Source organism: Oryctolagus cuniculus, chromosome 7, assembly GCF_964237555.1.
Source record: "Oryctolagus cuniculus chromosome 7, mOryCun1.1, whole genome shotgun sequence".
Lineage (NCBI taxonomy): Eukaryota > Metazoa > Chordata > Mammalia > Lagomorpha > Leporidae > Oryctolagus > Oryctolagus cuniculus.
In genome coordinates, this window is record NC_091438.1 from 53846071 (window position 1) to 53864825 (window position 18755).

General features: G+C 54.4%; 1 protein-coding gene across 4 annotated transcripts in view; it reads left to right on the forward strand.

Annotated features, from left to right (window-relative positions):
* IGSF3 (immunoglobulin superfamily member 3) overlaps positions 1-18755 on the forward strand; it is a 94289-nt gene that overhangs the window by 42427 nt on the left and 33107 nt on the right. For 2 of the 4 annotated variants that reach the window (XM_051856126.2, XM_070077815.1), the window contains exons 3-5: positions 8252-8629; positions 10450-10860; positions 15751-16140. In XM_051856126.2, coding sequence (XP_051712086.2) covers positions 8252-8629; positions 10450-10860; positions 15751-16140 — 1179 coding nt within the window. Of the gene's footprint in view, positions 1-8251; positions 8630-10449; positions 10861-15750; positions 16141-17395; positions 17456-18755 lie in introns of all 4 variants that reach the window. The other 2 variants (XM_051856122.2, XM_051856125.2) reach the window with 2 other exon arrangements.

The following is an 18755-nucleotide window of genomic DNA, read 5'->3' on the forward strand; positions in this document are numbered from 1 at the left end:
AACTTGAACTGTCTTCATTATCTTGTTAGAGTTCTCAAAAGCTGACAGACAACACGGGGTGAATGAGGTGGGGGTTGGGGTTAGTAGTACTGGCAGTCAGCGGAGCTGGAAGGCTGGTAGTATTTGACTTTTACAAAATTTTAAGTAGGGTTGGGCATCGGCACAGTGGTTAAGATGCCATTGGGGAAGCGTGCATTCCATATCAGAGTGCCTGGGTTCAAGACCCGGCTCTGCTCCTGATTCTAGCTTCCTGCTTATGTGCACCCTGGGAGGCAGCAGGTGATGGCTTAAGTGTTTGGGTCCCTGCCATCCACGTGGGAGACCTGGATGGAGTTCCAGGCTTCCTGACTAAGCTCGATATTCTTAACCTAAGTAAGCATTCTATGGTTTAAAATGTTTTTGAAGTCATGGTTCAATAGTGCAGAAAGGAGGCAGCTTCAGCATTGAGGAGCGAGGACATTGGGCACCAGCTCAGAGGCAGGGCCCTAGCCCTGGGGCACCGCAGCGACAGGCTTGGACCTTGGACAGCCTGGCTGGCTGGTGGCTCGGCCGCGCAGATGTCAGAGAGAACAGATCGGAGTGAAGTCGGTCTCAGGGGTGCATTCCTCTTGCCGGGTTCCGTTGCTGGCAGCCACACCTTGGAAATGGCATCAATCATTGAATATGTATTAATCATCTTTAGACTGGCTCTATTTTAGGTACCGCTGGGGGTTTCAGATGAAAGAGAATGAAAGAAGGATTCGATGATGCTCCTGCCCTTGCACATAAAGCCAGGCCCAACCCTCCCCTTGTCTCGCCGGACTGTTAATTGGGTCCCGAGTCTCCCTCTGCTCTGTCCTCCACCTGCCACCAGGGTCGTGACTCGAAAAAGAATCCTCCATGTCTTCTCATTCACGTCCCCCAGCCTCTGTCACTTTTCCCTGTCCCGGGGGAGGCGTCTGACTCTGTTCGTGTGGCCTTTCCCGCCAGGCCCCTGTGTGCCTTCTAGAACGCGGCAGAAGACACCCCAGCAGCCTCTTTGCTGACCCTGGCGCACGCTGCCGTGGTTCCGTGTGCAAAGGTCTTCCCCCACATCCCTGAAAACTCAGTGCAGATATCACTGCTCTTGGGAAAATCCACTTTCTCCTCCTGAGAGGGCTGCACCTTGCACCATGCGCCGGATCCCGTTGCATAATAGCAGTTACTTAGGCGTGTTTCTTCTGAGGGTTAGGGTTGGGGGCAAGGGGTGTGGGGGAGGTGCCGCCGCCGCCGCCGCTGCTGCTGCTGCTGCTGCTGACGGAGGTGTGGGCGAGGTCTCCGTCCTTGGGCGCTACCTGCGGAGAGTGACAAGGCTTGACAAGGCCGCGGGATAGGGCTGTGTTGTAGTCTCCCCTCCTTCACAGTCTCTGCCGTCTAACAAGCAGGCCCTGAGAAAATGCCGCTGCACGGTGTAGGGTGTGTACCGGCTAGCCTTGCTGTGTAACGAATTTCTCCAGAGCTCAGTGACTTAGGACAGCTGTTTTGCTGTGCCCACGCGATCTGTGGGTCAGGAATTTGGGTGGGGCACAGCAGGCGTGGCTGGGGCCTCTGCTGGGAGGCTCCCAAGGTGGGGAGGTGGCTCCCAGTGGAGGCTCGTTCACAGCAAGCTCTGCTGTGGACAGGGACACCTGCCGTGGTCTCCCCATCTTACTGTGGGTGCTCTCCCAGCAGGGCAGCCCCTGCACTGTTGCACTTCTTACATGGGGCCTCGGCGCCCTCCCCACCCCTCAGCAAAACAGAGGCCGCATTGCTTTTCATGACCTATGACCTCGCCTTGGACACATTTTAAGCTTCCCAGACCCAAAAAGCAGTGCATTAACTCTAGCTCCTGAAGGGCGGGTGGATTGGTCACATTGCAGAAGAGATTGCGGGTTGGGAGATAAGCTTACTGCCACATTTGGAAAATGCAGCCTGGCACGGTGTGTGGGAGAAGTTAGTTCCACAGCTGGAGCTAGCTTCACTTACTACCATGCTACTACTGCAGCTAATGGCTTACCGTTTATTGAGCACTTACTGTGCACCAGGAGGTAAGTTCTATTTTTTTTTTTTTTAAAGATTTATTTATTTATTTGAAAGAGTTACAGAGAGAGGTAGAGACAGAGGTCTTCCATCTGATGGTTCACTCCTCAGATGGCTGCAATGGCCGGAGCTGTACCAATCCAAAACCAGGAGCCAAGAGCTTCTTCCAGGTCTTCCACATGGGTGCAGGGGCCCAAGGACTTGGGCCATCTTCTACTGCTTTCCCAGGCCATGACGGAGAGCTGGATCAGAAGTGGAGCAGCTGGGACTTGAACCAGCACCCATATGGGATGCCAGCGCTTCAGGCCAGGGCTTTAACCCACTGTGCCACAGTGCTGGCCCCATGGAAGTAAGTAACAATGTAAGTAGTAATGTAGCAAATAGGGGTCAGCATTGTGGCATAGCAGGTAAAACTGTCACCTTTGATGCTGCCATCCTATACTGGTGTCAGTGCTTCCTTAAAGAATGGGAAAATATAGAACAGTGGCTACTGTAGCAGGAGAAGGGGAGCTGCCCAGGTTCCTACCACTCAGCACTTCACCCCAACATCATTAGTGCTTTGGACACTTTTCTAGGTACAGGATTTAACTTTTTTTTTTTTTTTTTTTTTTTTGACAGGCAGAGTGGACAGTGAGAGAGAGAGACAGAGAGAAAGGTCTTCCTTTTGCCATTGGTTCACCCTCCAATGGCTGCCGTGGCTGGTGCTCTGCGGCCAGCGCATCGCGCTGATTCGAAGCCAGGAGCCAGGTGCTTCTCCTGGTCTCCCATGCAGGTGCAGGGCCCAAGCACTTGGGCCATCCTCCACTGCGCTCCCAGGCCATAGCAGAGAGCTGGCCTGGAAGAGGGGCAACCAGGACAGAATCCGGCGCCCTGACCGGGACGAGAACCCGGTGTGCCGGCACCGCAAGGCGGAGAATTAGCCCATTGAGCCATGGCGCCGGCCTTAACTTTTTTTTGAAAGGCAGAGATACAGAGAGAGAAGGAGAGAGAGAAAAAGCGAGAGAGAGAGAGAATCTTCCATCTGCTGGTTCACTCTCTAGATGGTTGCAACAGTTGGGGGTGGGCCAGGCCAAAGCTGGGAGCCAGGAGCTTCATCTGGGTCTCCCACATGGGTGCAGGGGCCCAAGCACTTGGATCATCTTCTGCTGCTTTCCCAGGCACATTAGCAGGATGCTGGATAGGGAGTGGAGTGGCCAGGACCCGAACCAGCGCCCATATGGGATGCTGGCATGGCAGGCGGAGGCTTAACTACATATGACTGTGGCACTACAGTGCCAGCCCCAGGTACAGGATTTAAAAACTTGATTTTATTAAATATTTTTTTTAAAAAGCTATTTATTTATATGAGAGACATAAATATTTATATGAGAGACATATAGGGAGACAAAGATCTCCCATTAGCTGGTTCCCTTCCCAGATGCCTGTAAGAGCCATAGGTAGACAGGCATAAGCTGGGAGCTGGAACTCAATCCATGTCTGCCACGTGGGTGGCAGGGACCCAGCTGCTTGAGCCGTCACTGCCCTCCCAGAATCTGCATTAACAAGAGGCTAGGATTCATTATCTTTGTTTTTGGGTAAAATATTTTTTTTCTTAAAGATTTATTTATTTATCTGAGAGGTAGAGTTACAGACAGAGAGAGGGAGAGACAAAGAGATCTTCCATCCACTGGTTCATACTCCAAATGGCTGCAACAGCTGGAGATAGGTCAATCTGAAGCCAGGAGCCAGGAGTTTCTTCCGGGTCTCCCATGTGGGTGCAGGGGCGCAAGCTCTTGGGCCATTTTCCACTGCTTTCCCAAGCCATAAGCAGAGATCTGGATCTGAAGAGGAGCAGCCAGGACACCAACCAGCACCCAAATGGGATGGCAGCGCCGCAGGCGGAGACTTAGCCTACTGTGCTCAGCACCGGCCATTGGTGAAATATTTTTCAAGTTGTAAAACTAGAACCTGCTCACTGGGAGAGAGAGTAAAATACAAAGAATCACTCACCATCCCTTCAGTGTTTTCTTCCGGGTCCTTTGTACACAGTCATATGTAACACTTGGACCTTTCTTTTCTCGTGACAGAAGTGACATGTGCTTATTGCAAAGTAGTCCAAAGAGATCAGAATGCATGAAGTTATTTTTGAAGTGTTCATTGCGTGGGGGGAGCCTTCTGTTGTGGGCCGAGTGGGAGATGCCTGGGCCGGGGAGGTCAGAGGCTGCGGACCTGGGTTTGTGTGAAGGCAGCGGAGCCTGCACAGCAAGGGCAGGAGGAGACCGGGAGGGTCCGGCGTGGAAGGGGAGCTCAGCTGCCGGCAAGAGAAGGTCATTCCTCCTTCTCTGTTAAGATCCTCTGCCTGGGAGAAGCCTTATTTCCAGGAGTCAAAGGCCCTTTGTGAAGGGGCTGGAGGGAAACTCAGGTGCTATTTAATAAGCAGGTGCAGCTGATTGTGTGTGGTTAAAGTACAATCCTGCATTTATTTTTTTGTCAGTGCTGTTTATAACCTGCTTCCGGCCTGGACAAGTTGTTTTGACCCTGCCGCCCTGGCTCATTGAGGCCACTTAACATTGTTTACCTTTTGTGGGTAGGGGAGACTCAGGATCTGCTGATCAAGTGCTTTTGGAAGCTCTGTAAATAGAATGCACTCCAGTGAAACCTACGCCTGCACACAGCGGCCAGCCCAGCCCTGTCGATGGGTCTCAGCTGCTGGCTCTGGCAAAGACCCGAGGAGAGCGGAACTGCAGGAGGGAGGGGCTTACAGCTGCTGAGGCCCCCTATATCAGGGCACCACGGGCGTGGTGACACCTCCAAGCAGCAGCTCCTGGCCCTGGCTCACCTGGCTGGACTGCGGAGATGCCCCCTGCCACCCACATGGCAGACCCGAGTGAAGCTCCTGGCCCCTGGCTTTGGCCTGGCCCAGTCCTGGCTATAGTGCACATTTAAGGAGTGAACCCACGGATGGAAGAGCTCCCTCTCTCTCTGCCTCTCTCTGTTGCTCTGTCTTTCAAATAAATAAATGTTTGTTTTTAAAGAAAAAGAGTTATCTGGGAATATTCTAAAAATTTTTTTTCTTGAAGATTTATTTATTTGCAAGGCAGAGTTATAGAGAGAAGCAGAGAGAGATTTTTCATCTGCTGGTTCACTCCCCAAATGACCACAGGACTGGGGCTGGACCAGGCTGAAGCTAGAAGCCAGGAGCTTCACTTGGGTCTCCCAGGTGGGTGCAGGGGCCCAAGTACTTGGGCCATTTTCCACTGCTTCCCCAGGCTTATTAGCAGGGAGCTGGATAGGAAATAGAGAGGCCAGCACTTGAACTGGTGCTCATATGGGACACCAGCATCCGCAGGCGGTGGCTTAACCCACTGTGCCACAGCACTGGCCCTAGGGGCAGATTAAAAAAAAAGTCTAATGCCAGACTGCAACCCAGAGCAGTTACGCTGGGTGGGGTCTGACACTGTTAGTTTTTAAAGCTCCCCAGGAGACCCCACGTGAGCTGAGGATTGAGAGGTTATTTATTTATTTATTTATTTTGACAGGCAGAGTGGACAGTGAGAGAGAGAGACAGAGAGAAAGGTCTTCCTTTTGCCGTTGGTTCACCCTCCAATGGCTGCCGCGGCTGTTGCGCTGCGGCCGGCGCACTGCGCTGATCCAAAGGCAGGAGCCAGGTGCTTTTCCTGGTCTCCCATGGGGTGCAGGGCCCAAGCACTTGAGCCATCCTCCACTGCACTCCCTGGCCACAGCAGAGGGCTGGCCTGGAAGAGGGGCAACTAGGACAGAATCCGGTGCCCCGACCGGGACTAGAACCCGGTGTGCTGGCGCCGCAGACGGAGGACTAGCCTATTGAGCCACGGCGCCAGCTGAGAGGTTATTCTTAAAGGGAGATGCTGGCATGCTCTGAGCCACCTGCAGCCTTGTGTGCCCCTGGGGAATAGCTGTCACTCTTCTGTGGCAGAACTGCAAGATGCCAAGGAGTCCTGAATGCGGTGAGCGCACCTCAGCTGTTCTCAGAGTCCTGTGTTCTAGTGCTGCATGCACTTGACCATGTGTCACCGTGTATGTGTGTGTGTGTGTGGTGGGGGGTTGTGCACTGTAGGTTGTGTATTATGGTCTGCTGTATGCCAGAATGTAACGTCCTGGAAATAACTAACAAGGGTCATCTCGGAGACTTTAAACCTAGGAGTGAAGGTCACCAACCAGAGTGTATCGGGGTCACGCACCACGTTGTCCTGTGCACTTATCTCCTCCCCAGTCCATGTGTAATTTTTCCAGCGTCCACTGAAGCTACCATGGGGTTCTTCATAGGGTTTGGTTTGGGAGGAGTTGTGTACGATGCACCTGCGTGTGGGTAGCCTTTCTCAGGTCTGTTCTCCCATGGGTTGCGTTAGCAGTCTTTGAGGCACTCCTCCTCGGGGGGTGGGCTGCGAGCTGCGTCCCCCCGTACTTGAGCTGTTCAGGCCGTTCCCCAGCTGGGTCCACTGCAGACGTGTGCTTGTGGGTGCAGCTGCCATTCCCATTTTGGGGTGGGGAAGCGGTCATGGGAGTGGGCGGCTTGGATGTTGTCATTGTCGAGAGGACATTGAAGTGTCCTTGAGCCCTCAGCAGTCATGACCGGCTCTCCATGGTTCCAGAGCGGCAGAATATTCTGGTTGAAGGAGTCTTGGCAATGGCACTGTGGGGTGGGCCTTTTGACTGTGGCTCCGGCCCTTAGACAGCCTCTTCAGCAACTCTGTGAGCACACGCTTTTGTGCCCATCTTACAGATAAAGAAACTGAGGCTTGGAGAGGTGACAGCCCATCAGTGACCAAGCCAGCATGGTACACTTGCTGCTTCTCCCCCAAGCCTTCTTGGAAATGATTTTATAGACGAGGAAGTGGAGGTCTGATGAGAGGACAAGCAGCCTGCCCCAGATGATGACCTGGCCTCTAATGCAGACATAGCTGTGGCGGGAACTTGCGTGCTCCTTCTGCTGCACTGTCTGCCATGCCTGGCTGCCGTGGAGGCGGGCCCGGAGGGACGCGCCCCCTGCCACCTGCCATGTGGTTCAGGCACCCTCAGTGTTGCTTTGGCATGGAAGGAGGAACCAAGCTCTTTACATTTTTTTTTTTAAAGGATTTATTTATTTATCTGAAAGTCAGATTTACAGAGTGAGAGGGAAAGATGGAGACAGAGATCTTCGATCTGCTGGTTTATTCCTCAGATGGCCTCAATGGCCAGATCTGGGCCGGTCTGAAGCCTGGAGCCAGGAGTTTCTTCTGCATCTCCCCTGTGGGTGCAGGGGCCCAAGCACTTGGGTCATCTTTCACTGCTTTCCCAGGAGCATCAGCAGGGAGCTGGGTGGGAAATAGAGCAGCCGGGACTCAAACCGGCGCCCAGACATCAGCTTTACCCACTCCACCACAGTGCCGGCCCCTAGTTCTTTACACTTGGCCTCTCCTGCCAGGCGGCGCCACTTTAAGAAGAACATGGCAGCAGAAGAGGTGACTTGGAGAGCCACATCTCAGGCAGAAGGCAGGGGTCCGTGGGTGCATCAGAGCTGAGAATGTTCGGGCAGCCTCCCTGTTCCTCCCATGATGGTTGGAGGAATCTGGCTGCACCTCCCGTACACTCCCACTTGGGTCTGCTCAGGCTACCCAGCAGCCGCCTGCTGCTCAGCTCTGCCTCCATTTATGGAGGGAAAGGGCCTCAGGAATGTGCCTTGGGATGTGTCAGGGAGTCCGCTACACTTGAAATAGAAGAGCACAGCCCCCAAAGAGGGCCCCAGTCCGCTCCCCGCCAGCTCTCTCCTCAAGGAGGGAACGTTTAATTTGAGCAGGATTGCGCTTCGGTTGCTTTTATTTGTTTTTGTCTGAGTCGGTGCCAAGGATTCAACTTCTCCTGCTCATTTTATTAAAAACTTTATAAACAACATTAATAAATAGATATAAACCCGCCACATAGATGACAAACAGAGGGGCTTGCTGAAATTCACAAGGGCCAGCCGTTGAGCAGATACCAAAAAAAGCCATGTCCTTGCAGGATCCAATTGCCATATATGCAAATTAGGGACAGTGCTTTACCGCAGAGTGTTTTAATTAATATTTATAAATCACAGAGCACCCCTGGAAGGGTCGGTACGCTATGTCTATTTTTATCATGTCACACGTTAAAAGAAACCCTTTGGAGATTGCTGCCTGTTTTGCATTTTGGTCTGAGAAGTAAGCGGACGTGTTGTGTGTGTCTCTGTCCTCTGTAGGTGTGGTGGCTGCACAGCGCCAGGTCACCGTCCAGGAGGGGCCCCTGTACCGCACGGAGGGCTCCCACATCACCATCTGGTGCAACGTGAGTGGCTACCAGGGACCTGCTGAGCAGAATTTCCAGTGGTCCATTTACCTGCCCTCCGCCCCAGAGCGAGAGGTGCAGATCGTCAGCACCGTGGACTCCTCCTTCCCTTACGCCATCTACACCCAGCGCGTCCGGGGCGGGAAGATCTACGTGGAGCGAGTCCAGGGCAACGCGGCTTTATTGCACATCACGGATCTCCAGGCCCGGGATGCCGGGGAGTACGAGTGCCACACGCCCAACACGGATGAGCGGTACTTTGGGAGTTACAGCGCGAAGATGAACCTCGTGGGTAAGCGGACACTGTCTTCACGTGGCTGCTGGCTGGCCCGTGCTGCTGCTTTGACAGCGCAGCTTGGTTTTATATCATGCATTTGACTTATTAAAAAAAAAAATCACCAAACGCCCCGAACATTTTAGGGATGAGCAGCAGAAGCAAGTAAAATGTCTGTGCACTCGTGCACAATAGAAGTTGGAGGCTGAAACATTACCAAGATCTAGTGCAGATGTCTGCTTTCAGAGGGCTAAGTTGCCCCCTCACTGGGGGAGACGGATGTGAAGGTACAAGGCCAGGAGAACTTGAGGTCGACCGGAAGTGATGACAGGGAGGACAAAGTGTATGACCTCGTCCCCAGAAGAGGGGTTTCTCAGTCCGTGCCCTGGGAAGATTTGCTGGGACAAAGGGACAGGCGACAGAGTAGTAGGGGAAAAGATAACACATGGTTATCAGCAGCAGGCACAGTCTCAGGGGACCCCGTGAGTCCAGATGCTCATGGACTCTGTTCGCAGGGGTCGGGGACAGGAGGAGTGAGGCAGTTTTGAAGGAATTGTAAGTGAATGTATAGGCCCAGCCCTAAGACAACAGTGAGTGAATGATTCCCTTCGGGAGTGGAGTGGGTGTAGCAGCAGGACAATAGCTTGTGACAGTCTGACGAGGTGTGGCCTTTCTACAGATAGGAGTCTGGTAAATGCAAACTCCGGGGAGGGCCAAAGGGCACTGTTTTCTTCTCTGGCCTCTGGTCTTGGGGCAGGTCAAGGAGCATCAGGCATTTGCTGCTGTCCATGGGCATTTGACTTGAAATAGCACGCCACGGCTCCATGTTTCCCTCCCTCGCCCTGAGGACTGATGAGCTTTGCATCAGGCTTTGAGACACATGGGCGCTGCTGAGTCGGCAAGTGAATGTGGCCGTGGGTCCTTGCTCAGAGCTTGAGTTGGGTGCCCTGCAGGTCCTCTAGCTCCAAGAGAAGAAGCGGCACACTGGCTGTCTCGGTGCCCCTCGAACGATGGAGGGGTGGGCAGGTCTCGGTGTGGACAGCACTGGCCGCGGAGCTAACAACTGCCAATTCTTTTATTAACCCTCCCAAGCTGTCCTCTGTTTCGCTTTCCTAAGTTGTGTCCCCGTGGGAGGTCTTTAAGACCCAATCCTGGGATGGCAACAGAAGACACATACTTGTTGGGGTGGGGGTGCCCTCACCAGAAAGGGAGCTGGGGATGTGCAGTCCTCAGCAGGATGTGAAGGTCAGGGTCAGAGTCTCACCCAGGAAGCACAGGGGAAAGCGATAGATTTGCCCAAGTCATGCCCATGCTGTGGTCCCCTTCTGTGTGGACCACTTGGATCCATGCATGATGCGAAAATTGAACTTCCCGAAAGGAGAGGGTGACGATGGATTTCTCCACCAATTCTGTTTTATAAGGAGCCTTGCAAGGGCTATGCCTTGCTGTAGTAGGGGTGAGGAATGGTTGGGGTGGGGGAGTGCAGGGAGAAAGTGAGCAAGTCCTGGGGAGCTGTAGAACGCAGACTCCAGGAGCCTTTTCCATCCAACGTGAGTCAGATGTGCACGGAATCTCTCAGAGCAGTACCTGGTTCGACAGCTCATCGCTGTATTTTCAGGGGGTTCATTTCATATGCAAAATGAAATACTCTTACAACCCAGGTTTTATCTCAAATGGGTGAGTAGCAGTACCCCCAAAATGCATTCCATTTCCAAGCCAAAGCTGTGTCACTGCCAGGGAAGGGGGAGCTCAGCCCCGCCCCCGTCCCCCCTCCCTGTGGGGTCTGAGAGTCTGTGGCTCTGTGGTCTGACGCTCCGGGGCCTTTCTGTGTGTTGCAGTGATCCCCGACTCCCTGCAGGCCACCGCCGTGCCCCAGACCCTGCACAAGGTGGAGCAGGACCCGCTGGAGCTCAGCTGTGAGGTGGCCACGGACACGTTCCAGCACAGCCACTTGTCTGTGGCCTGGCTCCGGCAGCGAGGCGGCGAGAAGCCCGTGGAGGTCATCGCGCTGAGCCGGGACTTCGTGCTGCACTCCAGCAGCGAGTACGCCCAGCGGCAGAGCCTGGGCGAGGTGCGCCTGGACAAGCTGGGCCCGGCCACCTTCCGCCTCACCATCTTCCACCTGCAGCCTTCCGACCAGGGCGAGTTCTACTGCGAGGCTGCCGAGTGGATCCAGGATCCGGACGGGTCGTGGTATGCCATGACCCGGAAGCGCTCCGAGGGCGCCGTGGTCAACGTCCAGCCCACTGGTCAGTCTCCCTGAGCCGCTTGTCCCTGTTCTTGGCCTGATGGGGAGGGTTGTCAGACACGGGGACACCTTCTTTGGTGACAGAACAACAGGTTTTCACGTGACATTGGGAAGGGGCTGCCCGTGGCCGGAGGATGAGGCGGGAAGTCCAGGACCCAGGTCTTGCCCAGACTGAATCGCGCTTAGTATTTGGTGTGTGTTTGATCCTTGTGGTGGTGCGGTTTCTGGAATTGGGAATTCATTGTAAAAATCGGGAGATCTCACAGAAACTGTTTGGCTCTCTGGGTTCCTGTTCCCGTGGGTCACAGTTGCCTTCTTAGGTACCAATAGGTTTGCTTCAGAGCAGACAATTTTTTTTTAAAGATTTGTTTATTTATTTGGAAGGCAGAGTTAGAGAGAGGGAAAGACACACACACACACACACACAGAGAGAGAGAGAGAGAGAGAGAGAGAGAGAGAGGTCTTTCATCCACTGGTTCACTCCCCAAATGGCTGCAATGGTCGGAGCTGTGCCGATCCGAAGCCAGGAGCCAGGAGCTTCCTCTGGGTCTCTCACACGGGTGCAGGCGCCCAAGCACTTGGGCCATCTTCTACTGCTTTCCCAGGCCACAACAGAGAGCTGGATTGGAAGTGGAGCAGCCGGGTTTCGAACCGGCGCCCATATTGCGTTACAGCGCCAGCCCCATTTTATAGGTGAAGGTGCTGAGTGCAAAGAGCTTCGTGTTGGGGCCCCAGTAAGGGTCATGGAACGTGTTGATGAGGATGGTCTAGGGGCCGCTGTGTCCACCACAGCTGTTTTCTCTGGAAGAGCTGGAAGGGGTCCCGGAGAAGGCTGAGTGTTTAGCGCTGGGGCAGCTAATGGTGGCAGGATGAGCTGAACTCCTCCCTGGCGCTCCCAGTGTGGCCCTGCGTCACAGACCCCACCCTCCAGGCTGCCGAGCCCACCAGACACTGGGTCAGAACCCAGACTCCAGCTGGGAGCTGACAACTGTGTGGGCTGCTCTGGCAGGTGAGGGCGGGCTCTCAGCTAGCCTTCTTGCCCCCAGCTCTGGCTGGGGCTGCCGTCACTGGGTTGTGGTGGGTGGGCTGTGGTCTTCCCTTGTGTTGATGCTCACGTCAGGTGAGGGCTGGGGGGGTCCTGTTGGGGGGGTGGAAGTGAGTTTGTAGTGGTGCAGGTGGAGTCCCCCGTGGATCCCTATGCACTGTTGCCTACAGTCAGCTGTCGTGGGCTTAGTTCTGTCACGCTAGACCAGTGAGTGCTTCGGCCTCACCTAACAATACTCACCCCTGAGCCTTATCCCAGAGGTCACAAAGCCCAGGCCCCGGGGTGGATCGGGAAGCTGTGTTCCCAGTGCAGTGCCCAGGTGACCCTTTTGCTGTCTATACTTCACCCCCATGGTTATAGAGGGACTGGGGCAGAGAGATTCTCTGGGTATCTGATAGACGTGAGGGCTGTAGCCAGAGGGTGCCCCTGATCTGCCCTGTAGGACCCAGAGCGTTCCATGGCCTCTGGATCTGCCAACGTTAAGGATTCTGTCAAAGGGCCTGTCTTATTTATCCTTTCCCTTCCCTAAGATCAGCTTCCAACGTCTGGACCAAGTTTTGAGTCTTCACACTTTTAGATTAGGCTGCATCAGTTAATCTTCTTTATTTTAATCTTACCAATTTGGAATTAGGACTTTTGGAATTTGCCCGGCAAATGTATGCAGACTAAGCCGACCAGGGGAAAACTAAAGGAAAAACAAAATGTCCATGACGTCACTCTGTGAGGCTCTGTGAGTTCTTCAGGCTCAGTGACTGCAGCTCCAACTCTGCCCTTCTCCCAGTCTGCACCAATAAATGCTCCGCCATCTCCCCTAGCATCGTGGCCATAGGCATTAGGGGCTCCGCAGGTGAATGCTGGTCCTGCCTTCGGGATACTTACAGACCTGAGAACCAGGGCCCAGCAGAATGTGCCACGTGCTGTGACAGTGTCTGTGGAGAGCCTTCTGGAAACACAGGAAGTGTGACGTGTTCTTGCAGCTAGTGTTCAGTGTCCACTGGATGAAGCTGCGAAGGCACACCCAGGAAAAGCAGGGCATTTGGTGACTTGGGCTGGGTCTTGATGCTTAAGGGAGCCCGCAGGAGGAAAAGCACAAAGGACAGAGTGGTGAGTAGAGAAAGTCCGGTGGCACGCTGATGGGTCTGACAGGAAGTGAGGCGAGGAGGGAGGAGAGGTAGCCCGAAGCCTCAAATGCTCTGACACGGAGCTTGGACTTGACTCTGGACTCACAGCTTTCAAGTTCTTCTGGTTGGAACTTTGGGAATTTCTTGGAGGGGCCCAAAAAGTGCACACAGGTGTGTGTGTGTGTGTGTGTGTGTGCATGTTCATACACACACTTGTGTGGTAAGGGTGTGTGCGAAGGCCGGTGGGGGCTTGAGTGTTCCCCTCTTACTTACTTCAGCTGAATGTTTCCTACGTGAAGCAGCTGAGGATTTTGTAAGAAGAGGGGATGACCTCCTCCTCCTCCTCCTCCTCCATTTCCCAGTGAATTTTGAAAACCCTTGCTGCAGACAAGGTGGGGATGGGAGAAGTGGGCTAGGGACTGTCAAGCGGGGGTCACACAATCAGATCAGCGTTTTAGAAGGAAAAAGCCAGGGAGGCCACCTGGAGGTTGAGTCAGCAGGTTGTGTGTGAAGTCGAGAGACAAGGTTGGCAGGAGCAGGGCCGGGGCAGCGCCCTGGGAGGAGGCAGTGAAGGGATGGACGGAGGGAGGTACATCGGCTGGAAGCCCTGGGCCCAGGGCTCCCATGGCTCCTTGAACGGTCCTAAGGACATGCCGAGCCCTGCTTGGAAGTCTCTGCCTCTCCACTGGAACCCGTGCCTACCATCTTTTCTTTGGTTTTTGTGATTGTGAGTCAAGGGCTACATCTTGCAAGCCAGCTTACAGAGATGCTCAGGTGGGAAACACCCAGTGGGCAGTCGGACTTCTGGAAACAGAGCTGGGCTACACACTGATCGTGGAGTGATGAAGGCCCAGGAAAGCCCCTGGGGTAGAAATAGGAATGGTTCCAGGGCAGCAGCAGCAGTAAGACGTGGTCAGGGGAGCAGAGGGAGGGGCAGTACGGCCAGGCAAGCCCAAGGAGAGGAGGGAACGCACGGTTGGGCGATGGAGGGGTCCAGAGGCTGAAGCCTGCTTGAGAGGAGCCCTCGGCTGTGGGGGAGGCAGCGTGGACCACTGGTGGCATTCCTTGGCTCTGTGGTGGGTGTTTGGGAAGGGCAGGAAGCCACATTTCAGGGAGCTAGCGAGTGAAGCATATTGGAAAAAGCCTAAATCAATTTCTAGAGAATTAATTGACTGGGCATATCCAAAAGCAGATTGCTCTGCAGAAAGGGGATTGGTGGGCTGTAAATCTTGTGCCTTCAACCTGGGAGTGCCGAGCCTTCACCAAAGCCACTGGGGAGATGCCAGAAGGGGTAAGAAGAGCCTAACACTGCCAAAAGAAGCAACCTGCCCGCAGGTGCGCAGCCTCACCCGGAGCCCGTGGAAAACTCCGAGGTCCCTCGTCCACCTCGCACAACCTCGGTGGCATTCAGGCACAAGGAGTACTTTTCTGGCATTGAGGTCTGCTCATGACTGACTTTGCTTGACCACATGGCCGGTGTCCGGCAGATGCCACGGGGTACGGTTGCCTATAAGGAGGGCATTGGGCTGAAACCTGTATCTTCCAGTCCCATCTCCTGGGACTGGGGTCTTGGAGGGGGGAAGCCGCTGCAGCAGGTGACACTTGGGAGGTGAGCCTTGGAGGGGTCGAGTGTGGTTTGCAGGATGCAGGAAGGAGCTGGGATGTTGGAGAACCAGGGGTCGCACAGCCCAGCTGGCAGGGAGGAGGAGTGCGAGGGCAGCCTCTCGTGGTCCCCGGTTTTCTCAGGGCAGCAGTGTCGGCTCTCATCTGTGAGGTGGGAAGGCAGTGCCACGCTGGGAAGGCAGCCGAGGCTGGAGCTAATGCGTCTACAAGGCCCTCCTTGTACTGTGAATTTCCTCTCAATGTTCTCTGGAGGGGAATGCAGGGAGAGCAGGGGTTTGGGCAGCGGCCACAGCCGCAGCCTCCGCTGGCTGGGGTGCTGTGATTCTGCTTCCTGGGACCTAGGGTTTCTTCCAACTCGGACTCCTTTTTCTCGGCCCCTGTTTCTGCAGTGGGTGCCTGGGAGATCTGAGAACTGTCTCAGGGGATTGATGGCCACTGGTGCTGTACACGGCGTGCTGTGATGCTGTCCGTGGCGACAAGCCCTTCTCTGATCACCCATGGTGCCAGGTTAAACAGCCAGCTCTTTGAAGGGTGCTCCGGCACTTGACGGTGTCAGTGGTGGTCTGGCTTTCAGTGGCAGTGGGTACCTTCCCACTCCTTCTGCCTAAAGATTTGGTGTGACAAAGCTAGGGAACAGACGTTAGTTTCCCTGTCTCTTGTGTAGTATTTCCAGGATTCACATGAGGGCGAGTAGACCATTTCCACGTGTTCATCTTTCTGCATTTAGCAGGATTAGCATCAGTATATGGACTGCCCTGTAATTTTGTCTCACAGACCTCAGTGGGCTAGGTCCTACAGGCTTAAGTGGGGTCCTGGGTGTGTATTTGAAGGCTACACCTGCCCCCTGGGCACCCAGCCTGGGGCAGAGTGAGCTTCAGCAGAGCCCTGTTGGTCTCCACTGGGATTGAAAGTTGCCCAGACTTGGGGGCTGGTGAGATGCTCTTGGGTACCCCCAAGGTGTCTGTGGGGCTGGGTTGGGTGAAGCTGCGTGCGCTTAGCCATGGGAGGGCGGGGGAGGGCAGCCACGATTGGCTGGCACGGTCTAGCTCGCCTGGGTCCTTCTTCACCCAGAACACATGTGCCACGGTGTTTGTTTTCTCAGACAAAGATTTCACCGTCCGCCTGGAAACGGACAAGCGGCTGCACACGGTGGGCGAGCCCGTGGAGTTCAGGTGCATCCTGGAGGCCCAGAACATCCCAGACCGGTACTTTGCTGTCTCCTGGGCCTTCAACAGCTCACTCATCGCCAGCATGGGGCCCAACGCCGTGCCGGTCCTCAACAGCGAGTTCGCCCACCGGGAAGCCAGGGGACAGCTGAAGGTGGCCAAAGAGAGTGACAGTGTGTTTGTGCTGAAGATCTACCACCTGCGGCAGGAGGACAGCGGGAAGTACAACTGTCGGGTGACCGAGCGGGAGAAGACCGTCACTGGGGAGTTCATCGACAAGGAGAGCAAGCGCCCCAAGAACATACCCATCATCGTCCTCCCCCTCAGTAAGTAGGTCGCCGTGCCCCTCGCGCCTCCTCCCGCGGGCCCTGGTCAGTAGCCAGCCTAGAATGGCTGCGGTGGGTGACGAGCAGAGCCTGGCTGCCTCACCCCCCACCCCAGGTAGGCAGACTCCACTCTTCCCCCACCCTGGGGCTAGGGGGATGGGCATCGGCTGCTCCTAGCTCCAGGAACTCTGTTAGGGCCCAGAGAGCCAGCTCAGCATGGAGGGAAACCAGGCACCCAGCAAGGCTGTTTGCTCCTGTGTGGGGACTGAGCCCCGGGAGAGGTGGGTACATGCCAGTCGTGAAATCCCACTTGAGCAGAGCGGCTCTCTTTCGGAAGGGTTATCTTCAAGAAGAAGGATTCGCCGTCAGTTTTCCCGGGTGCGAAGGTGGGCCTGTCCCCAGTTTTCTCTTCCCTGCCGCAATTTGGGTTTTCGAAAGTCGGTGGTGGGGTTCCTCACGTCTCCCCGCAGGAGGCGTGGCCGGTGTCCCAGGCTGCATCGGTGGGCTCCCCGCCACCACAGAAGGAGCGCTGGCAGGGTGGGTTGTGCCCATGGCTGGGGGTTCCTCGTGTCGTGTTTAAGCATCCGTAGAAATCAGGGTGTTCTTACTAATCTCCTTTCTCTCCTGGTTCTGTTCTTAGTGAAGAGAATAGCAACTTACTCTGATTTTAAGCAAGACGATGAAAGTTTGAAAACTAACCGTTCACTTCCTCTCAGCTGCTCTTACTGTTCTTCCTTTTAGCCTTGGAATGACTTCCTTCACTTCACTCACACTTGGACGTATTTGCAAAATTTTTCTTCCAGTGTGAAATCAAAAGTAGACACAGAGATCATGCCCGCTCTTTTCCTCTTCATCAACAGGATTATTTTCTGTCCCGCTTATTATTATTAATTTTGAAAACCACAGACACTCGCACACCTAATTACCTCGAAGTTCTTTTGTTCCCTAGACCTTTTTTATTCTCCTGCACTGCCTAGCATGGTGCCTTGCATAGAATAGGTGCTTGCTGAGTATTTGTGCGATCAATAGCATTGAATGGAATGCCACTCTGTACTGTCTCCCTGTTGGCCTGCGCTTGCCTCCATCACGGACTGTCTCCTTTCAAATCTGCCACTAATTCCTCCGTGTTGTGTCAGGATGCCGCGAAGGGCAGCCACACTGTGACTTTCTGTGTCGTGTGTACTAAGAGATAGCATCCCCAGCCCCTGCCAAGAATGTGTTTGATGATTTGTGGCCTGCTGTATTGCTTTTCCAGCAGATAACTGGGTAGTTAAAGTCCCCCAGCACCACCAGATCCTGCCCCAAGGCCACGTGGGTAAGTCTGCCAGAGAACACCGACAATGACAATGACATTGGGAATGGTGATGATGCCTTGAATTGGAGTGGCGCTTATCCTCCCGAGAGCCCAAGGTGCTTCTGCAGATGTCATCTCCTTTTCTGCTCCCGCCTCCCCAGTCCCTGCAGAGGACACTCTATGCCCAGCCTGGGGATAAGGAAGGCAGAGCCTCCGCCAGGGAGGGGGCCCAGCCGGCTGTTCGTTCAGTTAGTGGCATAGCTTACACTGCATCAGAAATGTTTGCTTCTAACTCCAGACCCCACTGCTCTGCGCTTAGCCTGTGCTACGCCGTCCACCTCCTGATGGGAAATTCCATTTCTGAACATGCGTTCAGATTCTCATTAGTTCTGTCCTGGTTTTCACTTAATCCTGAGAGTTTTTTCAATGGCGGGCAGCCTTTTCTCAGGCCCGGAAACCCTTGTCACGTAGTCTCAGTGGGCGCTGCAGCAGGTCTGTGTTTGTCTTTGCCTTGGCTGCCACGTTGGCTTTTCTTCTCGTAGCTCCACATTCTAACTGTGGGGTTTTTCCAGGCTTGCTCAAGCAACAGGGCCCCAAACAGCAGCCCTTATAGCCAGCAAGCCAGGGCTTGTGTTCGAGCCTGCTGGGGTGCCAGTAAGGACTAGCAGGAACTCACTATAAGTCATTTTTCTGCCTAAGATAAGCCAAAGGGTTTTCTCCCTTGATGTCCGAGTGGCCCTTTTAATCTCTTACCTTGAGTTGGTTTCAGTGGGGATGAATCTTTACCAAACTAAAGAGGAATATTGCTGTCATTCATGTGGATGAAAAATAATTGCCTCATTTAATCCTTGCAGTGTCCTGACTACTAAGCAGGAGACGCTGCTTGTGTCTTCCCCTGTGCCCTGGAGAAAGTGGAGGTGGGGTGGGTTAGGGCACAAGCACAGGTCGCAGAGCTAGGGATAGGCAGGCGGGGCCCTGGAGCCCAGGTCTACGCCTCTCCAGATCCTGGCTTTTGAGCAGTAGTGCTGTAGGAGATGGCTGCTCAGGACACAGGTAGCGCTTCTCGGGGAGCGGCTTCTGGACCAGTGCTGTCTTCCCCCCTCACCCAGTCCAGGCCTTTTTAAATTAAATTTTATTTTAATGTGAAGTAAAGCAGCTCCAGAATGGGCAGCTGGCGTCCTCACTGTGACAGAGCTTAAAGCTGAGGCCCCCGTGTTCATCTTCCTCTGTGTCGCCTGTGGGGGAAATAAAAGGGGAGGCAAGCTGATTGGAACGCTTTGTCGTGCATATGGGGGTTCCCTTTGGTAATCAGGTGTGCCTG